At 35.9% G+C, this 24,886-nt stretch overlaps 1 protein-coding gene across 1 annotated transcript in view; it reads right to left on the bottom strand.

Moving 5' to 3' along the window:
• CDH7 (cadherin 7) overlaps window positions 1–24,886 on the bottom strand; it is an 85,245-nt gene that overhangs the window by 38,481 nt on the left and 21,878 nt on the right. The window contains exon 3 of the mRNA XM_050323345.1: window positions 5,816–6,110. Coding sequence (XP_050179302.1) covers window positions 5,816–6,110 — 295 coding nt within the window. The remainder of the gene's footprint in view (window positions 1–5,815; window positions 6,111–24,886) is intronic.

Raw genomic sequence — 24,886 nt, 5'->3', positions numbered from 1 at the left:
TGACGAAGTGGTATGATTGCAATTCTATTTAAATGCCATTTTTCTCTCTTGTGGCCTGTCTGATATTTTTGGACAGGAAAAAGGTTATTCTGAACCTGAAATTTCACATGCAACTATTAAGTAGATGGAAAGTTTAAAAAGAAAATTGGTAGTTAATCCATCAAGTCATTTATCAGTTATGGAACTTAAAATACATCAATTTTCTGTTCACCAGTAACTAAGAACTTTGATTCAGTATGTCAAACTGATTTTACAGATTACTTTATAATGTAATTTCATACAGAGACCTATTTTAAACTTGCCAGAGTCTCTCCAGCTTTTGAGAACAAGGGTATCATAATGACTATTTGACATCCTGTGTTCTTTGTGAAAGCCAGGCTTACCACATTTACAGAGTCCCTAAGCCCTGCCAATGGAGCTTACAACGTCTGCAAATATTGGCAAAAGTGCTTATAAACCTCACACAAGTTACGTCTTTGCTCCCTGCTCTTGCTACTTTCAAGGACTCCAGACCAATACAAGATCAAAGAAATTACAAGCTCTGCAATCTTAGCACAGACATTTTGGAAATGCTGCAGCTTAGAAGTGCTTGTTTGCTGTAAAAATATATTGATGTAGCAAACAAACCCTCTACATTCCACAAGATGAATAAAGCCATTATCTGAATCTAATTGTCTCTCTTCTAAAACACATGGATCCTTTAGAAAAGGGTGGTTTTTAAGTAGAAAGTCTAACACCAAGTCTTTCTGAGATATTTCCACTTGAGTGTAATCAGTAACTAAAAAACAATGACATTTTTCTAGTCCCTTTGTGCTACTCAACTTCTCCTAAGCCTCAATGGGTGAAGATCTTAAAAAAACCCAAAGAACAAAATAACTGCTGTTGTCATTATTTCTTCACTAATCTTACACCATAAAATTTGAGCTTCCAAGAGGCTGAGAGTCCTATGTTGAGAGGAAGATTTCTGCACAATATGTATTTTAAAAAGAATATGCATGATAACAGAAGGTATTTTAAATATGTTAAAAGTCTTATGTGTAGGAAATCAGTTCCAAAGAAACATAATGCACAGAAAGATCTACGTGTGAAGATTTCAAGAGATTTTTCCAAAGGAAGCAGACTGCTCTTGAAGAACAGGAATTCCTTTGGAATTGCAATACCCAGTTGTCCTAATCTTTCTGCAACAGATTGAAGTTAAATTAGAATATTTACTTTCCTTTGAAAAAAATTACCCAGAAAGCTGTAGGGATACTCATGGATAGTAATTAAACCTGTAGTTTGAAGGAAAAATGTGTAGTTGCATCATAGTTCCATCTATACCATCTTAGAAGAGTTTGTTCTTCTGCACTGAAATTGTCTTTCTTTTATTCCTGAAAAATTTGCCTTACCTTCTAACACAGACATTCAGCTACCATTTAGGCATCCAAGACTAGGACTCAGAGGTAACATGGGGCAGTCAACAAATTTCACCACTCCATCTAACAAAACCAATGTACCAGTAAATCTTATTTATGTCAGCATTGTTCAGAGCCCTAGAGTGCAAGTGTAGACAGGACACTAATGCTACCCCATGTGCTCATTAGTGACTTATTATAAACTGCAGCTTCACAACTAGAACTTTAAATATTACTTACACTTTGTGTATCTGACATGGGTTGAAAAAATAAATAAAGGTTATTTATTTTTAAAGTGTATTTCCCTCTTAGATATGAATTCCTCTACAAATCCTTTTTCTCTACAAGTATGTTTGTAACGAAGCTTGAATATCAGTTAATTGAAAAGGCTTCTACATGTAGCAACTTCATAAACTTTTTCAGCAACTGTAGCAAATACTGAGGAAAAATCTGTGCTGCTTAGAAGTGTTTCTCATATTTCTTTTTTTGATACTTGCTAGTAACACACTGAATTTCATGTGGCTGGCACAGATTTCTGATTTTATTTTCCAGAATGTTAAAACAATTTTTAACCTACCCTCTAATAGATATTGGTAGATATTACAAAATCACAGTAATCTCAGAATGTGACCTATTTATTCTGATATTAGGGCAAAAGGAAGGGAGGATATTTGCAGAGAGAACCTTGAATTTAGGATGTTATTTGTACTTCAATTTACCCAAGTCAAGGCTAAGAAATATTCCTGATGTGGTGCAGAGATCAACCTTTCCAGGGATAGTATCCGATAAAGCTAAACTTGCTGCAGAAGTTCATTTTGAGTTGGAGATACTTCAAAGGGATTTTTGAATCTCTGAGTGCATTGTTTTAGAAACCTTTGCAGAGCCTTTCAAAAAGCTTGCTAGTAACTTCTGTGTATTTTATGAAACATTAAAATGATTTTTTATGAGAAATGCTAGTGTGACTTCTACTTTAACATTAGCGAGATCATTTTTGGGAAAATTGGTTTCTAAAACTAGATCATCTTAACAGATCCATAATTTTGAAACAGCATAAACCCTTATCGATTGAATTTTAGCCACATTAACAAATTAAAAATGGACCTTTCAAGTAAGTCAATTATTAAAGGTAATAACTGATATCAATTAATGACCTGTAATATGTATAACACAAACCAACAGCATCAAACTTCTACATGGTATCAGCTGCTACTAGGAACATTAAACACTTTTACTATAAATCTATCCATAAATCCTGCTTAATCCTTACATACAACAATCCAGTCTGGTTCTGCTCGGTACCATCTGATATTTCTGTGCTTCTGCCACTGGCCCTCACCCACAGCTGAAGCAGCAACGCCTCCACAGCATTTCCCCTCCAGGAGTGTGAAGGGAGAGAGACAGAATCCTCTTCACCTCCTCCCTTCTCTCCCAGAGCCTCGTTAGGTTGCCTTCAGTCTCTGACAAAGATCAAGTCTGGTCCCAGACAAGCAGCAAGGTCTCCAAACACACTACACACTTGTATCAAAGACTTAAGCATGATACAACATTTTTGCTTTCTTTTCCGTTTCTTTGTTATAAAAAACATGGTGAGAGAGATATTTATTGTGCTGGGTAACAAGAAAAGCTGATGATATGAACAGAGAGAAGAGAATATTAAAAAAACAAAACTATGTTGTGTATTAGAATTTTCATCTCCACTTTCATTGGCTAAAAGTCAAACAGACCAGTATCTCACATCAGCTATTTTTAGGGTGAACATCCCAGAAACACTCTTTTAACTACAATTTGCAATCTTTTTGTTTGAAATATAATACTGCTGTATTTTTTAAGTAAGAGACATAGTTAAAAAAAAAAAAAAACAAAAAAACACAAAGTCTTATGATTTTGAGATAAGCCATATCTTGGGGGTTTTTGCTATGAATAGGTTTACAAGCCATCAAGATATTTACCCTATCCAGGATAATCAATATAATTGGGCCTGACCCAAATATAATTTGAACCCGACCCGAAGTCATTTCAAATAACAGAAGAGATTGACTTCAATTAGCCTTAGATAATGTCCTAAAATATTTGTCAAACAAAATACAGAATCATTATACTTGCATAACCAGCCTGGAGGTTAAAGGTTATAATTTTCCTAGCTTTATAGTTAATTTGGGTTTATAATCCTGTGATCTCTTTCATTTCCTTTAATATCCAATTAAAAATCCTTGTCACGGATATAGTTTTAAACAAAATAGGAGAGAGATACTTTGTATCTCCTTAATATTTAATGAATGCTCTAGGTGATTAAGTAAAAATTATGTTATATGAATAAACTATGAATTGCTGTAACTATGTAAGACAAGTGCAACAAAGGCATTCCATGGTAATCCTTAATGCTGTAACAATGCAATATTCATTAGTTGTGTGATACTAACCACGAAGACGTTTAACATATGCAGTTTCAGGAAGGTAATGAACATGAAACTGCTCTTAGTTGACACAAATCTCACAGAGGGCACAAGTCAGAGTTCATAATTTTGCAGAACATTTCACCTAATTTGGAAATATATTTGGTGTTGTATGGTCCATATGGGAGATAATTCTTTGTATTCATTTATAAGGTAAACATTCCAAAAAATATGCAAAAGTAGCTCGTTTTGAAAAATAGTCCTTATGTTTTCCACTGCACACAGTGCACTCCTCACAGATTGATTTCCAATATATTTTTGGAACAAATGGAGCATGGGTAGGGATAGAGGCATGGATTTGTATGTATGTGTAGGTAAATCTCATATATTTGTAATAGTTGTCCCTAAATCAGTATGCCAGTGCAAGAAAAGACAGAGGTAGCTCATGCAAAAGAGAAATATGGAGATAATTGTTTTTCAGGGCATAAGACAAAAACAAAAAAAAGAAAGCTAACAACTGCTGCATGCAACATCTTTTAATTCTAAAATAAAACAGCAACTTCATCAAAGAAAACCAAATATATATTTTAACACAACATATTTTTGAAATGCTGACTATTTAGGTTTTACAGTCTTAGATTGTCTGATTATCTCTGTTTTTTCAAAGTTTGGAAATAAAAAGTTCTCAGCAAATTACGATGACTTCATGTACTTCCTGTTACTCCACAGAAGCTGTGGTGTCTCTGCCAGTCTTTCTCCCAAGGCTGCTATTGCCTCTTCAGCCATTCACATAGTGTTTGAGTGACAATGAACAAATACCAAGTGTCAATGTGAAATAGTGTCTATGCTCACTGTTTAGTGGAATAAATATATAGGAAACCCATTAGCAGTGTTTTACTTATCTCCTAAGATGAGTTTCAAATACAGAAACAATGTTGACTACCAGTTGCTGCAGGGCTCTAAGATAGGGAATACTCTTTCTCTCTCTAGCTCCAATTTAGATGCATTGTCTAACGTTCAAAAACACAGGAGATCATATTGAGGAAACTACAGCAAAATTTATATGCGCAGTCTTACTGTAAAAGTATCAAATTTTAACGTGGTTTAAAATCAGTCAAGCAAAGAAAATCTTCAATTCAATCACCATATAACTCTCTTAAGTTTAAGTGAGCCTTCCCATGTACATATTTCCAGTGAATTTTCTGATTAAGTTCTGCTTTTTTCTTTTTTCCTCTTCATGCTTGCATTTATAATTTTATGTTAAGGTAAAATTTACCAAAACATCTCTAGATCAAGGCTTAATCTGGTTTGAAAGAGTCAGCTTTCAAAGGAACAGTGGCACCTGACAACCCATGAGCATTTGGTCTCTTTGAAATGAAGAGATAGTGGATTTGATGTTGAAATTCTTCCCTAATTCAAACTCAGGAAAAATCAGCATTTCTCATTTTCCAACAGAGAGATGGAAGCCTCTAAAACCCATTCTTCTCTGATTCCACTGGAACTTTGAAACTATCTTTAGTTGTACCCCAGTACCTGCTGCTTGCATATATTTCCCAGAAAATGGGATTTCAGTATTAGAAAAAAATATCCAGTAAGCTATTACTGATATTTGCAACACTTACCAAAAAAATCATGCTATGCACTAGCAAGAATTTGAAGACTTTCTTATGAACAGACCTTATCTGAACAAAATTATGTATTATCACCTCTGAGAACCACAACATAGGTGTGAAACATATTACCGTTAATGGGAATTATAAAACAAAGCCTCTGGGCACTGGAATGAGAAAGACACCATAAAATGGTTATCTGAATCCTTACATAGCAATTTGAGTTTCACAACATTTTTGAAAGGGTAAATACTTAATCTAGCATGTTATTTCCAGTTAAGTCTTGAAATATCTAACTGTTGCAGGTGCCTCATAGATAATTAAGTAGCTGAGTGTGATACAGTAAAAAATAATGAAACTTTTAAAAAGGCAATAGGAACAAATTTCCCACAACACCAACAGTGTATTTTGCACTTACCCACAGGAGACATCTCAGGAACTCCGGCAGTGTAGGGGCCATCCAGAAATTTTGGTTCATTGTCATTGATGTCCTGAATCTTAATGACGAACTCAGACTCTGGTTCCACAGGTTTATTAGTCAGCCTATCTAGTGCTTGTGCTCGGAGTGTGTAGTAGGCCTGCTCTTCTCGATCCAGCCTCTTTGTAGCATGAATATCCCCCGTGTTCTCATCAATAATGAAAATGGAACTTGCCCCTTCGCCTGACAAGATGTATTTGATGGAACCATCTCCTTTATCAACATCAGAGTGAAGCTGGTGAAAAATTGATGAGAGATGAGATTAACTTACAAAAGGTTCAGTGGCATGGAGATATGTAAAAATAATTCTTATGTTGAGCAGTAGAACATGAAATTTCATTGTTCTTGGAAAGATAAGCTGAATGTTTACTATGTACAGCCTGTGAGGGACGATTAGAACCTGTCAATTTGCTCTTTTAAGCAAGAAAATTTCATTCTTTCCTGCAAACAATCTCATTTCTTTACAACCTTCTCATGCCAGAGTATTATATAGCCACACGCATGCACAGATATGATCATAACTGGGACTTTATTCCTATCTGAGTTTAACTATGTTGTTTGTTTCAGCTTATTATCCTACTGAAGGGTGAGACTTCAAACAAATATCACTATAAATCTAATGTCAGTGTGTGTTTGCTCCTGTGTGTGTTTACAGATTTTCTCAGTATTTACTGTGCTGAGCAGTAACTCATGTTGAATGTTCCTCATGAGGGGAGGTAGAGGAGCAAGTACTCTTTTGTTTGCTCTTGTGACCAGTGACAGGACTCAAGGAAATGGCATGAAGCAGAGTTGGAGGATGTTTAGGTTGGATATCAGGAAAACACTTTTCACCCAGAGGGTTGTTAAGCACAGGAACAGACTCCCCAGGGAAGTGGTCACAGTATCAAGCCTGTCTGAGATCAAGAAGCGTTTGGACAACGCTATCAGGTACATGGTGTGACTCTTTGGGATGGTCCTGTGCAGGGCCAGGAGTTGGACTCACTGATCTTGATGGATTCCTTCCAACTCAGTATATTCTGTGAATCTACAAAATGATAAACTCACTGATATCTGATGGGCCAGTAACTTCACTTCTTCACTTCCATATCTTGCTTTCCATTATCTAATTTCAGAAAAATGCAGAGCCTGAGAAAGACCAAGGTGTCCTGGCACTGCCAGTATTACACAGCATTGAAAGCCGGGTGCAGTTTCCCTGGGACTACTTGTAGCAGGTACATAAAAATACCTTAGGAGGTCAAAACATACCTTCCATTAGAATGGTAAGATCAATTTACAGAAAGAAAATTTCTTCCACATCACTTTTAACTTACAGAACAATATTTCATAGGTTTGCCAGCTCTTTTATATCCAAGTTTCACCTTCCTTTTACAGGACACAGACTCAAACACTTCTTACGTTCTTCTCAAACTTGTATAAGCACTGTAATTGATCTGCACATCACGTTAAAGTACCACACACATATGATATATTTGACACAATACGAGTGAAAAGAACATCAGTAGAATTTCAAGTACCTTCTTGCTTGTTAAAAGTGGTTTAATACTTGTACATAGCTGAGGACAATATTAAAAATGTTTGGATTCTTTGTATCTCATATCTACTTTGTACCTGTCCTAACTCCATGTCAACGTTGGATTTGGAGGTAACTTCACTGTCATAATCATCACAATTTCCCCCACTAATATTTTTTTTTTCTCTCACTTAGGAGTATCACCAAGACTGTAATCACTTTCAGAATGCATGCAGAAAATTGCTATCTATGGTATACCTTAGCACAGCTGCAAAACCTTTTCCTATTTCAACAGGGAAGTATTTGTGATCAGTTTTGAATTTTTCAGCTGGATAAAAAGATGCATATTTCTTGCACATTATTTCACTTACTCTGTTTGGGTATCTCATATTTATGCAATTGCAGTACTCTCCCTCTCTCTTTTAAGACAGAAATGGAATCTGGAGCCTTGGACTAGATCAGAAAAACAGAACTAGGGTGTCCAAGATTAGCTACATTATTTAAAAATATAGCTTATCCTCATACTCCTACTACCTAACTCCAGAGATACCTAAACAAGCCCAAGATTTCTTTAGTGGAGTTCCCCAAGCATTTAAAACCCTATTTCTCTGCACACTCAGGAATAGTCAATGCTGACACTGTGAGCAGGTCAAGGTAAAATTTATTTCACATTCAGGCCTTCCGATTTCCACAGCACTGCATATTCCTCAGCCCTAATGGCTGTGGGGTTATTGAACAAACCATAGCTCTGTTAATCTGACAAATCTGGCCACTAGGGCCCTCAGTGCTCTTTCAAACTTGACTGGAGGAAGTATCCATCTTCCCTACAGAGAGGCAGTGCCTTGTGCAAGTAAGAATCTGTCTGGCTTGTGTTTGATTTTCTCTAAGATATACTTCAGGGTGCAAAAGTCTCTGATGTACCACAGAGGTACTATGTGGGTTTCCCTACATGGCCGCAATCCTACAGTCTAGACTGGATGCTGAGCACCACATTACTCAAGAACTGAAGTTACAGGGTACAAAGATTCACTGCCTTTGTGATTGCCTTAAGTGATTCAATTTTCTCCATATGCCACATCCTGGCAGGGCACTCGTCTTTCTGCAGTGGCTGAGACACTTACATTCTCCCCATAAAGGTTATTCTACCTTTTGTGGCACACTTAAAGATATGCAGGATGACAGAAAAGCAGATGCCACCAGCACACCCAGCAGTTTATCAGGCAGAACAGTTTTCTGAGGGTTAGAGAAATACAAGTAGATCTCTTCAGGCAGAGAAAGGAAGGCTTCCATGTCTCCACTTGCTGAGATTAACATAGCACTGCCTCATGGGCATGAAGCTGAGCACACTACAGCAGTCTCATGCTGCAGGACTGCACACTCTACCTTTCACCTTGTATTTAGATCCACCCCTATCCTGAACAACTAACTAGCAGTCTTTAGAAAGAAAAGAGACCTTCAGGGGAGAGGCCAGAAGTGTAAATCCTTGAAGATGCACTGAGTAAGGCTTTCACATCCCAGGGAAAAAAAGAAATAAAAAAAATCTGTAGCTTTAGCATTTCCCATTTGCTCCCTTAGTGTCTTGTTGATTAACACCACATTGTTCTGTAAGGAGTCCCACTCTGAGATCCATAAATCTCCTCATGGATTACACTACAGTGGCTGGTGACCTGGAGGGAAATGCTGAACAGAGGCCATTTTTTTTTTTTTGAATGATGCCTTGGTAGGAAAACTGGTACCGTATGGATTAGTAAAGTGATTAGCGAGGACCTTTGTTATTCCAAGGTTAAGGCTCTGGAAACATAAAACTTCTTTGAATCTTTTACTAAAACTTAGTTCTACTAAACTTTTAAAAACTCTGCTGGCCCATGCTCAAATTAGTAATGCACCATTCTCTACCAACTTAACCCCAGGAAGGTGATATATCTTGAGATTTATTTTATCTTTAGCACTGCAGTACAGTCAATTCAGTGTATAGCACTCTAAAGAGATTTTCCAACATTTTTGTATGTATTTTAGAGCAAATATGATATAACTTAGAAGTACAATACAATAGAACAATGCAAAAAAAAAAATACTAGCTGAAAAAAATGTGAAGTTTGGTGCAGTTTTCAGATCACCTGTATTCCAGTTTCACATCCTATAATTATTCCAGTGATCTTCAAAGTCAGTAATGTAGAGGCATCAATGATTTGCAACTATGAACAAAATTTCTGAATGTCATGTACCATATTTACAGCTCTGCCACTACCTAATGTGATTTCAAACTACCTGTGGTTCCAGCTATTTAACTTAACATCCTAGGAAGTGAGAAGTGCTATTTTCCATATAAGGTTGGCTTTAGAAAACACTTTGTACATTTTTGTTATTGTTGGATTTTCTTGTTTCGTTTTGTTGTTACTTGGGGGTGGGGGGTAGGTGCCTCTTTTTTAATAGAAGAAATACATTAAAGAATAAGACCTGGGGTTTTTATTTGTTCTTGTTATTGATTTGATGGCAATTATATAGAATGATGATAGTCCCCAGGACAGTTGCACTTTACAGGACGATTCCAGGAAGCATCTATGGTGGTGCCATCTGCTACCTTGTCTATCACTCCTCCCACTTTCTACAGAGATATTCATGCAGGAACGCATGCAGAACTGCAGCTCAGTCTGTAGCTGCACTTGGGGACTATGACTTTTGAAGTAGAGAGGATCAGGACAAAAGCAGTTTCAAATTCTTGTTTCAAGAAACAAGGAATTCACTGGTTAAATCTCATCTGATCCCATCCTGGATCCTTCCAGACAATTTTTCTTTCAGAGTCAGTTTGCAATAGATTTTTTATGGCCAGTCTTCGCGAGCGAAGATCCGGGGAAGGTCTTTACACCTTCCAGCCTGCGCATTGGATTTTTTAGGTGAGACACAGTGTGCGCGGAACTGAGCCCACCCTTTAATCCTAAGGTTCATCTACCGGGGCCAAGCGAGCTTGGACGGTGGCAGCGAGGTCCTTAGGACGTAGGTGGGTTGCCTTTAAGGGCTAACGAGCTCCACCTGCCCGGGAGTGGCCCTGACCGGGAATCGAACCCGGGCCTCTGCGGTGGTGACAGCGCCGTGCCCTTACCACTAGACCACCATACTGTAAATAAAACTCTCTGTTTTCAGAAACAGGAATGATAGAGACAGTTTCCAATTCATTTCATCCATTGTCACCTCCACACAACATCTATGATTGTAACTCTCCAGTTTGCTTTGGCTATCAAGTAACCTTATTTATAATATAAGATTCATGATCCAATTATTATACACTAATCCTACTGGTTCTTTGTTATATTCAACACACATTTAACACAAAGATTTTACGAGTCCTGAATTTGGGTGTTCCCTGCATTACACCCTGTACATGAGGGAACAGGAAAGGGAAACAGCAATTCTCTACGGAGAGATGATGTATCTTCTAACAAGACGGTAACTTTTGATGTGCTGGGAAAGTTTGCAGAGAGTGAACAGATCTAACAAGAAAAGCCACACGATCCTTGTGGAGGCAGAGAGGAACAGTGAGTATAAGAAGTGCACCTTTTTTGTTGTTTTTTAGAAGAAAATTTATTAAGTGCCCTGCATTGTCTCTGAACTCAACTTAAAAAAAGAGGGCAAATGATCTTAGGCCCAACTCCCAAAATTCCTCAGTTTTCTGAAGTTCTTATTTGGATATGCGTGACAGAAGGAAGCAGCCAGCTTCCTTCTAACAACAAAGACATTATTACCCTAGATCTTTTAATAAACCCAATTTTGTTCTCACATTTTTTTGGTCCTGCAGCAATATAGCTTAGTATAGGGTCTACCCTAATGCATTTATGTTTATGTTGACCTTTAGGGTGAGGATTATTCTCGGGAAACCTAAACAAAACATTTCCTTCTAAATTCCTAATACTCAATCATTTATGGATATTGTTTATTTGTATGTTAAAATCTATAGAACCAAAGATGACATCACTTTGTATCACTTGTTATTAAATTATGCTAATGCAGTATTTCCAATAAAGAAAGACATTCCATTTTATCAGTAAGTAGGGATACTGCACTGCATTATTAAAAGTATTTAGAGTATTAAAAGCAGTTTATCTGGCTACCATTGATCTATTTTATGTCTAAATGAAAGATTTGCTGTTTTTCTGATTTTCAGTTCAGGCTCCTTTATAGCAGGTGCAATGTTCAGATGCCTCTCTTCTCTGCTTTTCCTTTCCCAAAGATCTATCAGTTGTTCCTCCCTCTGCCATCGTGGTTAACTGCAGAGTTTATAGATTCTTGGTGAAGAAGAAAATGAAATTGAAAACATGAGGAGCTGATGGGTTTTTGACACCAGCAGGATCACAGAGGTAACAGAGAGAAAGAGATGGACAGGGTAAAGATTAGATGCTTCAATAAAACCTAGCTTCATAGCTCCCTGAGACCACAGGAAATGTGCACTCCTTTGCAGAACTGAAAAGTTTTCTCAAGGAGTAGTTACTTTGCATGCATCTCTTCCTTTCTCACCATGAAAGTAACTAGAAATGGAGGAGAGGGATGAAAATGCCTCCTCATGCCTATAGTTATTGGTGATATGCAGCTTTATCCCTGCCTTCTCACTAAAAGCAAGGTAGTATTGGGAAGTAAAACAAAAAAAATGAGACAACAACAACAAAAAGTACATCAAGCCAGGAGCAATATTCCTACCCATTTTATAACAACAATTTACAAAACAACCAATTTACAACAATCACAAAACAACCAAGAATTGATTGGGGGGTAAAGCACTCTTGTATTCATACCCCTTCCTCCCCTTCCTGTTTTCTGGGAAAACTTAAGAAGGTTGTATAAAGATTTAACATGTAATTTCCAGAAGATGAAAGAAAACTGGTGATTCAAAACAAAAATGTAGTTTGGCCATTTCTATCAAATTTTGGTCATTAAAACAGTCAGGTTCTTAAAATTTCTCTTCTAGGATTCATCACTTCCTCTGTTCTTGGATTCCGTATTTACTGTGGTTGGACAAAAAAAAGTTTTGAAATCCCCTTTCCTCTCAGATTACTAACACTGTAAGTATGTATTTTGATTTGTGATGACTCATAAAGTACTAGTTATTTACAGGGTTGGTTGGTTGGCTGTTTAAAATACACCATTATGTTTGTCAACCATCAGGATAACTAAGGGTTCAATGTTGCTGATTTGGAACAATTTCAATGCAAATAATAAGTAATATTTAAAATTCAGTATGGACAGTGGAGTTAACATTTAAGCAAAATCCAGTGTGCACACATACCACATTTCAGCAGTGTCTAAAGGCTTCATGAACACATTAGTTATTAATATGATTGTTGATTTCAGAGGGAGCCATGAAACTCTCGCTCTTGTAAACCAAAACTGTATTTCAATATCAACAGCTTAAGATGTCTTTTTAGATTTCTTTTTCAGTCTCAGTACAAAGGTCATGTGGGACAGAAACAGATTCTGCAACATTTTATTGATGTCAGTAAAGTCTTGTGATTCATATAATTGTCTTCATACCCAGCCATCAATGAAAGTATTATTTAGCAGGTAATGATTTTCTTATAAAAGTCTATTTTCCAAGAAATGTTGAGAAAGTGATAAAGGAGCTCCTGGAGGGCTTTTGTTTGTTTTTCTTTGTATTAATTTATGTAAAACTATAGTACAGGCCTAGGTTCAAAAAGAAATATGCTGGTCTACATTCTGTGCTTTCAGCGTAACAGATAACAGCGAGGACAAGAGATCCAGTCAATATAAATGGCTATACCCAAAACCTCAGCATCTTTAATTAGAGTTTGAAAAGAGGGAATATGCTTGTAATGCTGTCAGAGTTTCCTTGTCTCAGCAGTGTTGTCAGTATAGTAGGGAAGCAGCACGGACATCTGTGTCACAGTGGCACAATTTGCCACACTGACGTACTAGCAATTTCATGCACTGTTTTGTTGCCTCCAGACTTTCTCTTTGTCAGGCAAGTGCAGAGATAGTCATGTGGGAATACAACAAGGTCTCATGCTGTAGACCACAGTATAACCACGTTATATTTATCTAACACAAGCAGTGGGTGACAGGCTTACTAAAAACCCAGTCAGCTTAGGCAAGACTTCTGTGTTGATTTAAAATACCCAAAATAGTATCCAGAGTGCTTAGAGCTGACCAAAAGCTTAAAAGCTTCTGAAACAATTGAGGGTCCAAGATATTCCTGAGATCTCTTCATATCCAGCACTGACCTTATAGGCTGCCTGAATTCATCTTTTGTCTTTCTACAGGTAATAGTAGACTGCCATGAATGACCACAAGCCATAAATATATATATTTATATGCCCAGGATCACCCCCAAATGCAATGGCATAATTACCTATCAAATGAGCACATTTCACATTCAAGGTAAAAGCAAGGCATATCCCTTTGGGAGTATACCAGTTGTGTCATCTCACAACTTATCCTCAATAGTCCTCCTGCAGGCAAATTGTATGACATTTGGTAAAATTTGACCTGCAAGACTTTCATATTCAACAGTATATAAAGCCAGTGAGAAAAAGCTCCATCTACAATCAAGGTATTCATGCAGATGCATGATTAAGAAAGAACAGGATAACAGAGAAAATACATAAGAATGATCATCAGGAAAACAAGTTTAAAAAAAAAAAAAAAGGTAAAAATATCCACAAATAAAAAATGAAAGTGAATGGGAACACAGACAAGTCTGAAAGACCAGGAGAGAACTGGAATGGGAAGCTGATTGATGAAGAACCTCTAATTAATATGGAAATGGGGAAATAAGAAGAGAAAAGGAGGTAGGTAAAATGAAGAATGACAAGTTGAGATAGAAGGAAACAACAAGGAAAAAATAAAAAATATAAATGAAAGAAAACATTGTAGTAGTATGTGGAGCTGATCTCAAGTGACTGATGGGTGTCAGAAGAGAACAGTACTTAAGAGTAACTCTGTATAACTTTATCAGCATCTTCTTTTCATACTCCACTTAATGCAACAGGAATTAAAAGAGTTGATAACCTGAAACTGGTCAGGTGTCATTTTACTGAGGATGTGTAATACTATTCCAAATGTACAAGAGAAAAAAGACCTACTCTGGAGGGGCTGGGGGGGGCTGGGGGGAAGGGTACAATTTAAATTGTCATTGATTTTAAAGTCCTGGAACCAGAGGAGCAAACATAACAAACATGATTCATGGGCAGAAAGAGTAGCATAACTATCAGCTTTCTTCAAATAAGCTAGGCATCTTTCTTTAAAAAAGAGAAAAATCCATATTTCCCCTGTTAATATAGTTTCTGAATTTTTTTAATGTTACAGAATGCATGTTTCAGTGCCTAAGAAATTGAAATAGTAAGAATTTATATTAATTTACTCATACTGTCATCAAACTTGGAATAAGCAGTAAGGTTTTGCTCTTCCCTCCTTCCTCCATGTTGTTTCCCCAGTAAAAGGTTCAGAAATATTGGTGGAAGAGTTTAGTGAAAGCCATCATACTTTGTACCTTATACTTTAGTTATGCAGCCCTGACGGATCAGTGCTCCAGGAGAATAATAACCTTATTACCTCAGCCACATGAAGTGAGTATTTAATTTTGCCAACCTTTCAAAAAGGGGGTTAAACAGGAAAGAGAATGGTGAAACTTCTTTATTTTCTTGATGGTTATTGTTCAAACAAAATTCAAAATAGAAGTACTAAAATTCTAAAACTTCCACTTCAAAACATCTCAGTCAGTATCTAAGTAAGTCCTCAAGGCTTCTAAGTCAAAGACAAAGTTCAGATGAAAAGTTCCTCTAGGAATAACAGATACTGTCATCTAAAGGCTAGTGAGTTGAATAATTAATAGGAAATACTGGAAACTTAATGTGATAAGAGCAACTATGTCAAATTTTTATGATTTTTTTCTCCTTAATAATACTCAATTGTGCCTATAGTGTTCTCTCTCCCTATGCATACTTACATACTGTAGCTCTTTATATAGACAGTGCTTGTATATATGTATACATTTAAGTCCATGTATGTATACATAAATATGTGTGCAATCACACACACACACACACACATATATATTGTTCCTTAGTCTGTCCTCTTCTTTTCTGATCTCTGCAGATGCTGTATTCACAAATCTGTACCTTCTCCCCCCTCCCCAGTTTTAATAAGAACTTGAAATGCCCTGTGGCGACAGGGAATTGTGCAGCCAGCCCATTAAGTGTAGTGCAGCTACAGGAGGAACTCAGAAGCAGCTGCTGCTGTAGATGGAGCTGAGTGGGCATATGTAGAGGGCTGAGTATTCTTGAGGAGTTTTAATGGGCCATCATCATGACATGTCACTCTCCAAAATGACTATTTGTCATTCAGACTCTTAAAAAGACAGTTTGGCAGCTTTGGGAGGTAAAAACCATCTGTATACTGTGCATCATCACGTACTAATTGCATAGTATTTATCGGGGGTGGGGGGACAACAATACTGTATTGTAGCACCACCAAGAGCCTACAGGCAACATAACACATTCATTACAGGAACTGAAAAAGAGTCCTACTTTTCCCTCACACTCAGGCTTCAAGCTTTTCACAAATCAGCTTCTTAGAGTGGGGAAACAGACCACAGTGTTTGTAAACAATATGCATATTGGAATCTTTATAGACCTGTTCTATTTTTTTTTCCATACCATTCTTAGTCTATCAGTATTTATTCCTTGGAGTACTCATTCTGAGCACCTCAGTAACAAAACTGCATCACTGACAAACCCAGCCACCGAGTAGTGGATTTGCCATCTGACTTACAGAAGCAGAAAAACCGCTTCTGTTTTTATCTGATAGATTTAATTTTTGATTAAAGAAACCAATGACTCAAACCTCATTTATACAAGTGCCTAAAACAATTAAATCATGTGAAAATAGCACTGGAGTGAAATTCTATTTACAAATTCCTGTTTATTTTGGGTCTTACTTATTCTCCAGGAAAGGGACTAAGTTCCCTTCCATACATACCAACAGTATTTTCATATGATCCGTATCTATTCATAACTCACCATGCAACTTGCCGCTATATACTAAACCAATGTATTTACTGGTCCAGTGATTTGATTTATTTTGTTGCCAAGAATCACTGAAGCTGTAAGACAAAATTCTCTTAAAGTCACTACACTCTATTTCAGCAGTGTAATAAAACTGTGAGGATGCGTTCTCCCTGCATTCCCCACATATGGCTTCTATGAAAGCGTTCAGACTTAAAGAATGCAGCATGGCAAATAAATACCGAAGACCCCAGCATACTTCATAGAAGAATATCTCTGGGCTAGCAGATGTCCATGGACTTGAAAAGTTTATGTATGTGTAGCAGCTTGCAGAAACAGAACCTTCAAGAAACTTCACTCATTCTTTTTCTCAAATTTCTTCCCCGCTACACATGAAACAAACAATCTCTGCTTGCTCAATATTGATACACATAGAGTAAAGAACTGTTTCTTGAGCATACATTTTTCTTGAACAAAACACATGTGCATGATTATATATATTTACAGTAATATACCTTCTCTTACCACTGTGCATGCTTCTTTAATTATTATTTCAATACTATTTATTTATTTATTTGTTCGTTTGTTTATGACCGGACAAGGTCTGAATGTACTTTCCCTTATGGCAGAGAAAGAAGCGAAAGGGTGGAGATGAAACAAGAAAGGCAGTAACAGAATTTATCTACCTGCAATAATGTAAAATTAATGCTTTTGTTTTTTTATCTTATCTTGAAAATAGAAATAAGAAATTAGAATACCAATATGGTGATTGGAAAGTTGTTTCTTCCCTATAGCTTTTTCTACTTAGCCATAATAATTTGGGCCTATGATTTCAACCATGGAAAAAGAGAACATATTAGAGGATCTATTTTTTTATCTCTAACTCTCTAATCTAATGAATTATCTGTAACAGCACTGAGCAGGAAAAATAATCATATACACTTCTTGTTTGACTACCATATCAATAATACCAAATCTACAAACAAAAATGACATGTACTTATACTGAATGCATTTATTTTAGAGTGGAAATTTTACCTCCAATATTGTCTCTTCTTTGCCAAACTACTGATCTATAGTTTAGAGTGATTATCCTCTTTCTGCTTCAACTATCCAAAATAGCTTGCAGCATTGCTTGGGTGATAATGATTTTTCTCATAGGAACCTGCTTCCAAAGAACATTAGTACCAAGGAATAGACACCCAGAGGGTGTAGATTTTTTTTTTTTCATTCTGATTTTATGTTGTATCAATTCCTCACATTTAATTTGCTTTTGAAAGTTTAATGCTACTAAAGATGCACTCATAATCTTACCTTGTGTGTTTGTAGTGCTGAAACCCTGACAGACTAGAAAGCAGTGGTAAAATATCTAACTGCAAAGCAGTTTAAGTAATTGCTAATTGTGCCTGTAAAAGCCTATGAAGTACTAGACTACAGAAGAGAGTATGATCTGATAATTTCAGTGATGAGAGACTTAAAATACATTAAAAATTTAATTATCTAGGTCCACTTCCTCACTAACCTATAATGTCCTGAAAATAGGTAATTAATATTTACAAAACTGGTCAAACAAAACAAAATTCCCATGCTAGTCTAAATCTTAACCTTTAACAAAAATGATAATATAGATGTCAGCATAAGGATGTTTATTACTGTGTTTTGCTTCTTAAAAAATAAATTCCTATTGTCTTTCTTTATAAAGTTTTGTATGTTTGGAATAATGCAATACTTGGTGGTGACTTTCCTGAAACATATAAAGTCAATTTGAAATTGGCAATTCTTCATATGAACAAACTGGTTATATGCTATAAAATATTTCATACCACCCAGATATTTCCCAAAGCATTTCCACAAATTTAATCTCATAAGTCTTCACCACTAATATCAATGGGATTACTTCTAGACTTCAAGTGCAATATTAAGATTTTCATGCATGCCCGCATCAGGCATAGTCAGTACCTTGGAAGGCATGTTGGAAAGAAAGTCACAACTTCTCAGAGCTGACAGTGGGTCAAGGAAATAAGTCAAGAACAGATAATTTGGACACAAAATTTTACTATAACGTTTTAATGTGAGTAAATTATTTCATATGAAAAGGGCAGCAATGAATACCTATAGTAAGGCACTACAGTTTCATTGATAATATGACAATATAACATGAAATACAGCACGACCAAACAAAGTGGAGTGTTAGATATCTTCCTGTGGACACTTACCTTGTGCTTTAAAATTATTTCTCTTAAAAAAGAGCAGAAGAATCCCTTGATTAACCTATTATCTTAAAACACAAGTTACTGTTGTTACTGTGTTTACATTTCATTTAGAATCTCTTTTTTCAGTTTGTCTTGATTAAACACCCTAACAGTTCTGTAGTGCTTTCTATTAACTACTATGACTGATTTCTAACACTGTAGTTCAGTAAAGATAAAACAGTGAATGACAAATAAGATGTTCTTTTTTCAGTAGGCTATAGGACAATTTATTTTTTTTTTCCTCCCTGCTTTTATGTATTTCTCTCAAGATAGTTTGTCACATTGATTTTTACCCAAAAGTGTTTCACAAATGCATCCATCCATATATACTGGCTAGTTAATTCACAGCCCATTGTTCTAAATTCGCTTCAAAACCAAGGGAAATTTAACCCTGTGCTACATAAAACTAAATCTCTGTTTCAGAATTTTCGTAACTTAGGACATCATCTTTATCCATGTACATCACTTAACAGGCATGAAAGTTGGTACTAAACATATACCTAAGTACCTTTCTAAAATACAGCCTTAAGCCCTGCTCAAAGAGGAAGGTTGCTTTAATGAACATGTGCATCACATAGACTAATTGTAAGAAGCGACAGTGAAAGATTAAGTGATTCTGTTATACACATTCACACTGTAGCTATTCAGTATTCAGAACAAGCTGAAGCAGAGTATGCACAGTAAATATGGACACTTGAAAGTCTGCTTTAAACTGTTCAGATCATTTAAAAAGATCCTTTTGAATAAATACTTTAAAAGGTTTGATTTCTCCTTAACTGTTTTTAACCATTTGAACTTGCAGGTCTGCCAGGGCTTTCAGATATAACCAGGCTGATCTCAAGACACTGATTCATATTTTGATAGGTATTTTAACTCTATGGGATTAAAGGCTGAGAAATAAATGCTTTTAATGCCCATGTTTTGTGCTGGTTTTCAGAAAATATTTGAAGAGAAGGATAATGCGTTAGTATTTCAAACCCATAAAAACCCCATGAACAATACTAGGTTAATTGTAAAGCCTTCCAGCTTAGAAGGATTTTAACGGCTTTATCAAAGGGGCAATGCTTTTTTAGTGCCTTTTTCTATGTTGGTGTGTACAATGAGTGTTTAACAAAGACAATCTCATCAAATTCCTAGGCAGTCATTACACTTTGTCTCCTTAAATTATATTTTGACATTTCAAATTATGTGAGAAGATATTTATGAGTTAAGATTGAAATTCATTCATTAAAAAAAAAAAAAAAATCCATGGATGTGAGATTTGCCATGTACAATGCTGATGCCAACCCAAGATGTTTTCATCTGTTCTTCATGTTTCCACCCTTACATATTCTTCCTGTATTTCTTACTGTCATTAAATGCTGGAAATACAGTCAATTTATGCGCAATTGATAAAAAAAATTATGAGGAAATAGTGAAATGGTAGGTGTTGTTTTACACTGGTCATGTATACTTGCTAAATCTACATTAAAATTCAAATTGTGCAGACCTGTTTCTAATTCTGAAAGTTATCTGGATTCTACTGAAAATTTTGAAGTCTTCCTTCAGAAACTCATTTCTGAAGGTTCCAGTACTTCACATATATTGAAATTTTTCAATTTACATAAAGACCCCTCTGATTATTGGAAATAACATGTCCTTTTGACACTAAAAAAGACATTGAAAGCGGATACATAATTCAAACTCTTAGGTGGTCCCCAATGAAATTAGAGTACTCTTATCTAAGGATCATTTTCATGTTCATTTGTTCCCATTTTGAGTGAGCTCTGGTTCAGTAAAAATAGTGCATGCAATGAGTTCCTTATGAGAACACTCCCTTTTCTGAAGCATTGTGGTAAACAATAAGGTACAGGAGTTGTTAGTATTGTGCATTCCGTTAGCTACAAACAAGATTAATCATCTGAATTTACTTTCATCTACTTCAAATGTTTCAACTCAAATGACTGTTACTAATTTGTCTGTCATACTTCTTGTGTATACACCATCAAACATCTCCTTAAGGGATTTTTTATTATAGTATCTGATTGTTATATTATAGTATCTGATCCATTTTATAGCTAAATCTGAAAACAATGAATTACTCTTGCAGATTAGAGTTTAAATCACTATAATGCTTGCCCCTAGCATTCAAGACTGATCTTTACTAAGTTTCACTTGACACAGCATGTAAACTTCTCTACCAGATTGTCTGAGCACTCTCAAAGCCTAATTGATCCAATTTGCATATCTCATCCTGGCAGAATTGTGCATCATTTCTATCCTCTTGGACTAAGTGATCACAATCTAATCACTTTGTATACAAAGCAGATGGAAAGTTTCCAGCTCCTTTGCTATCCCTTTGCATGTATCCATATTAAAGCAATTCTAATTCGACAAGCAATCTGATCTTTCTGTATTTTTATAGGATTACTGTCTCATTGATAGGCCTTCTGTCACCAATTGTAACATTCAGAACTTTATACTCAAGGCATTTTCACTTTTGTCTCACACCTTCTGTGTGGTCCATTAAAATGATCGTTTAATTTAACAAACTTCCCTTAGGGAAGTTCTATACAGCTTGGTGTAAATCAGCACAGCTCTGTGCACTACAAGAAGGGTACAATTTCTATTAATTGAGGACACTGTATTTTTAAGGGAAAACAAATAATTACTTATATTTCCATTCACAAAATTCTGAGCCTCATACATTAACAGATAGTACCAAAGCTTTTATCTATTTTAAAAGGAAAATCTTTTTTTTAAATTTTAAATTTAAATTTTAAAATATTTTCCAAACAGTAACTGCTTCTGCACACGAACCACAAACCTCTTATGTTCTTTTGCTGTACATTTTCCCTTCAAAAATGTGCAATTTGTCATTTAAACATGATGACAGTTTAGTAAAAAGTTATATTGTTTACAAATAGATGAAATCTACCTTGTGAAAATAACACAAATAAATAAGAGTTTATGCAAAGAAAAGTCACAAACAAATTAGTCACATTAATGAAGGATCTAGAAATTTCAAATGTCACTAAAATTCAAACTGTCTGAAGTGAACTGAAAGTTCTGCTTCCTAATCTCACTTGTAGTTCACAGATGGAATTTATACCCCCCACCCGCCTCTAGTTTATATACATCTTCAAAGGACATTGCATTTCTTCAACCATACTCCTTCCATGCATTCCTACTTGATGAATCCATTGTCCCACAGTACCTCTGCTCTTCTGGGAATCTGTAGTTGGCTCATATTGGCTTACTTTTTTCCTACATACATCCCTTTTATCACTTCTTGCACTTTTGTTTTCTCCATTAATCTCTTTTCCTATTTGCTCAACAAAATTTATGAGAAAGTAAAAGGATTGTTTGAGGGTTTTTTTAAATTTGTTTTAATTGAAGAACACATGGGAAACTCTAAAGTATGTTGTTCACAGAAGTGATCAGTCACTGGTGGTCACTGTTCATGGCAGCAGAAGATAAGGAATACCTTTCAGTTTGCTCTGCAGCTGCTTTTGAAATAAGTGGAAGACTGGAAGACAAACCCGGTGGCTATATAAGAGAATAAAGAAACCAGAATACACTATTAAATTCTACCATTTTTACTTCAAAGGTAAAGCATGGCAGTCCAGTAATATAACCACGCTTTTATGTCCATATATGCCCAAAAATAGTGGTGCAAGTGGAAGGACAGTAGTCATTCAACAACAAATCTAGTGAATTCAATGTTAACTGGCAAAGAAAAGTAACCAACTAAACAAATTTAATCATATGAAAGGCATTAGGAAAGTAAACAGACTTTCTATTAATGTGCTGCACAATTAAAGTAGTAGTATAAAACCAGCAATGCCTTTCTTTGACTTGCATTTCAAACAGACTCAGTGGACAAGTCATATGTTAAGCTATTCATACTGCAATCTTGGCTGAGTCTTGTAAAGACAAGCTCTTTCCAGGACATGCCTCCGGTTACATAAGGAAGTAAAACTCCTGCTATCTTCACATTCTGTTCTCATTTTAAAAATGTATGGTCCAATAGCTTACAACTGGGTTTTGCAGGTGTAAGTCAGTGGAACATAAGAAACGCATCTGTGGATGACACTCAATTTGCTCTCAGCTGTCTTCACTCAGTAGGACTAATAGCAATAATAAGTAGAAAAAAAATTATCACCAGAACAGGCAGGTGTGACTCACACACAGAACTCATCTACTGAGTAACACAGTATAATTTTATACAGTCACTTTTCAGAGTAAATATTCTGCTAGTCTGTAAACAATCAGACACTTATTACACCATCATATTGTTTTTAGTGAAGACACACGGTTTCCAAGCCAATGTGAAGGTTCATGGCCCTGAGCAGCCTTTCCCATGAGACAACCTGCTGCTTCTTCTGACAGTTCCACACTTCAGTTTCACTCAGAAGGCATTTAAATACTGAGATAAAAATGTAACATTAAATGTTTGAGCCCAACCTTACAAGAAAACATCAGGGAGAGTCCAATGATTACTGAGACACACAACTTCAGGAATATGAACAGAACTACTCTTACTTTGCCTTCCAAAACATCAATCATAAAGTAATATTATCCTCTGCCAAACGTTATCAAACAGTGCCTTAATGTTTAAGAAAATCTATCTTATTTTATTGCATTATTTCTGTTGCCACCAACAAAATGAAAAATGTGCTTCAATTTTTAGACTGAATAAAATGTTCATCCTCAGTTGTATTGATATTTTCACCAGATGTAAGTTATTATGTGGGGAAAAAAAAAATCTGGTTTCACCCCATCGTTCTCAACAATGGCACTCATATTGATTCTGTTGAAGGTCTGTTATCAGTAAAGATTATTTACAAGTGCGAGAGTGTTTGACTGCAGGAAAATTTGCAGTATTGAAGGTCATTTTGTTCACTGTAACAAACTTAACTCTTCCTACCTTGATAGTTAAGTTGCAGCATGTTTCCCCTTTATCTTGCTAATTATTTTTATGAAGTAATTTTCCAAAGAATTTAACCTGATCGACTGTTAGCACATCCTGCTACAGTCCAAAACAGTGTTCTGAATTGGTATTTCCAGTTTTAGTACAAAGCAGGCATCAAATGGTCAGAATTAGAAGGTGAGCCACTATCTAATACACAGATGATAACATAATTTCAGATGCAAAGGTAAGTATCTTTAATTTTTAGTGCAGTATGCAGATACAGACTCTTATATCTCTAAAGATATCAGAAGGACCTGTCATCAAAGTGGACATCTTAATCTTTCCATCTTCCTTCCAGCCTCATTGCTTGCTTGGCATGTATTTTGGAAGCATGACAAAGCACCTGGGGCCCTCAGTCTGTATCATCCCACATGAAAATCAGTCATTGACTTAATTTTGTGCTACTAGAAGTAAAATTGGAAAAAAAAAATTTGAAAAGATGATTCTGCCATCAGACTAGCAGAATGGACCATCACCTTCTACCCATCCCTACTTACAAAAATAATAGATGAATGGAAATTGTTGAATGTGACACTGTGACTTACATAGTATGGAGCAATGTCTAATTTTGACAGGACGTTGAAATTAGTCTGCAGGAAAAAAATTCTCATGCAGCCTTCAAACAGATGGCATAAAATATATTTACATGAAATGATGAATTTCAAAATATCAGTCTAGAAAGAAAGGTGTCTACTGAGGTTCTGAAAATCATGTGTCATTATTTCATCCCTTTAACTCCCAAGAAAAATTTACTTTCTAAGGTGAGAGCTACCTTCTTTAGTGGTAGACCAGAGAACTCCTCATTTTCTTATTTTGAAACAGTCTGGACATGGTCCATTTGCTGCCCTGACAGCTGCACATATTTGCATCCTTCCATCCGTTTGCTGAGAGCTCAGACTTGCTTGGAATCCCCCAGATCTGCATGTTACTTTTTTGCTATTCTATGCTTTATCTCGACCCAAAAATTCTTGGAACCTCTATGTATGGAATGGTATTCTGTCTTGTCCTATGCTGTTCGGCACTATGCTGTTTGTGTTTTATGCTTCTTTTGAACAAATTCCAAATTTTCTAGCCCTCTCAAGTAATGTTTTATAAGAAATATTTACATCTTTCATTTTTTATCCATTGTTTCCCTGTTCCCATAAAAGAATCATAAACCTAGTTCTACTACTTTTCCTTTTGATAATATTTGGTTTTGCTGCTGTTTTGTGTCACAGATTACCTTGCGGCACATGGTATCTTCCTCTTTTGATCACAAATGAGCTTTATTCACCTTTTCATCCCTTTT

This window comes from Myiozetetes cayanensis, unplaced genomic scaffold (assembly GCF_022539395.1).
Source record: "Myiozetetes cayanensis isolate MyiCay16 unplaced genomic scaffold, myiCay2020 scf1, whole genome shotgun sequence".
NCBI classification, from domain to species: Eukaryota; Metazoa; Chordata; class Aves; order Passeriformes; family Tyrannidae; genus Myiozetetes; species Myiozetetes cayanensis.
This window is presented reverse-complemented; position numbering and strand designations above follow the sequence as displayed.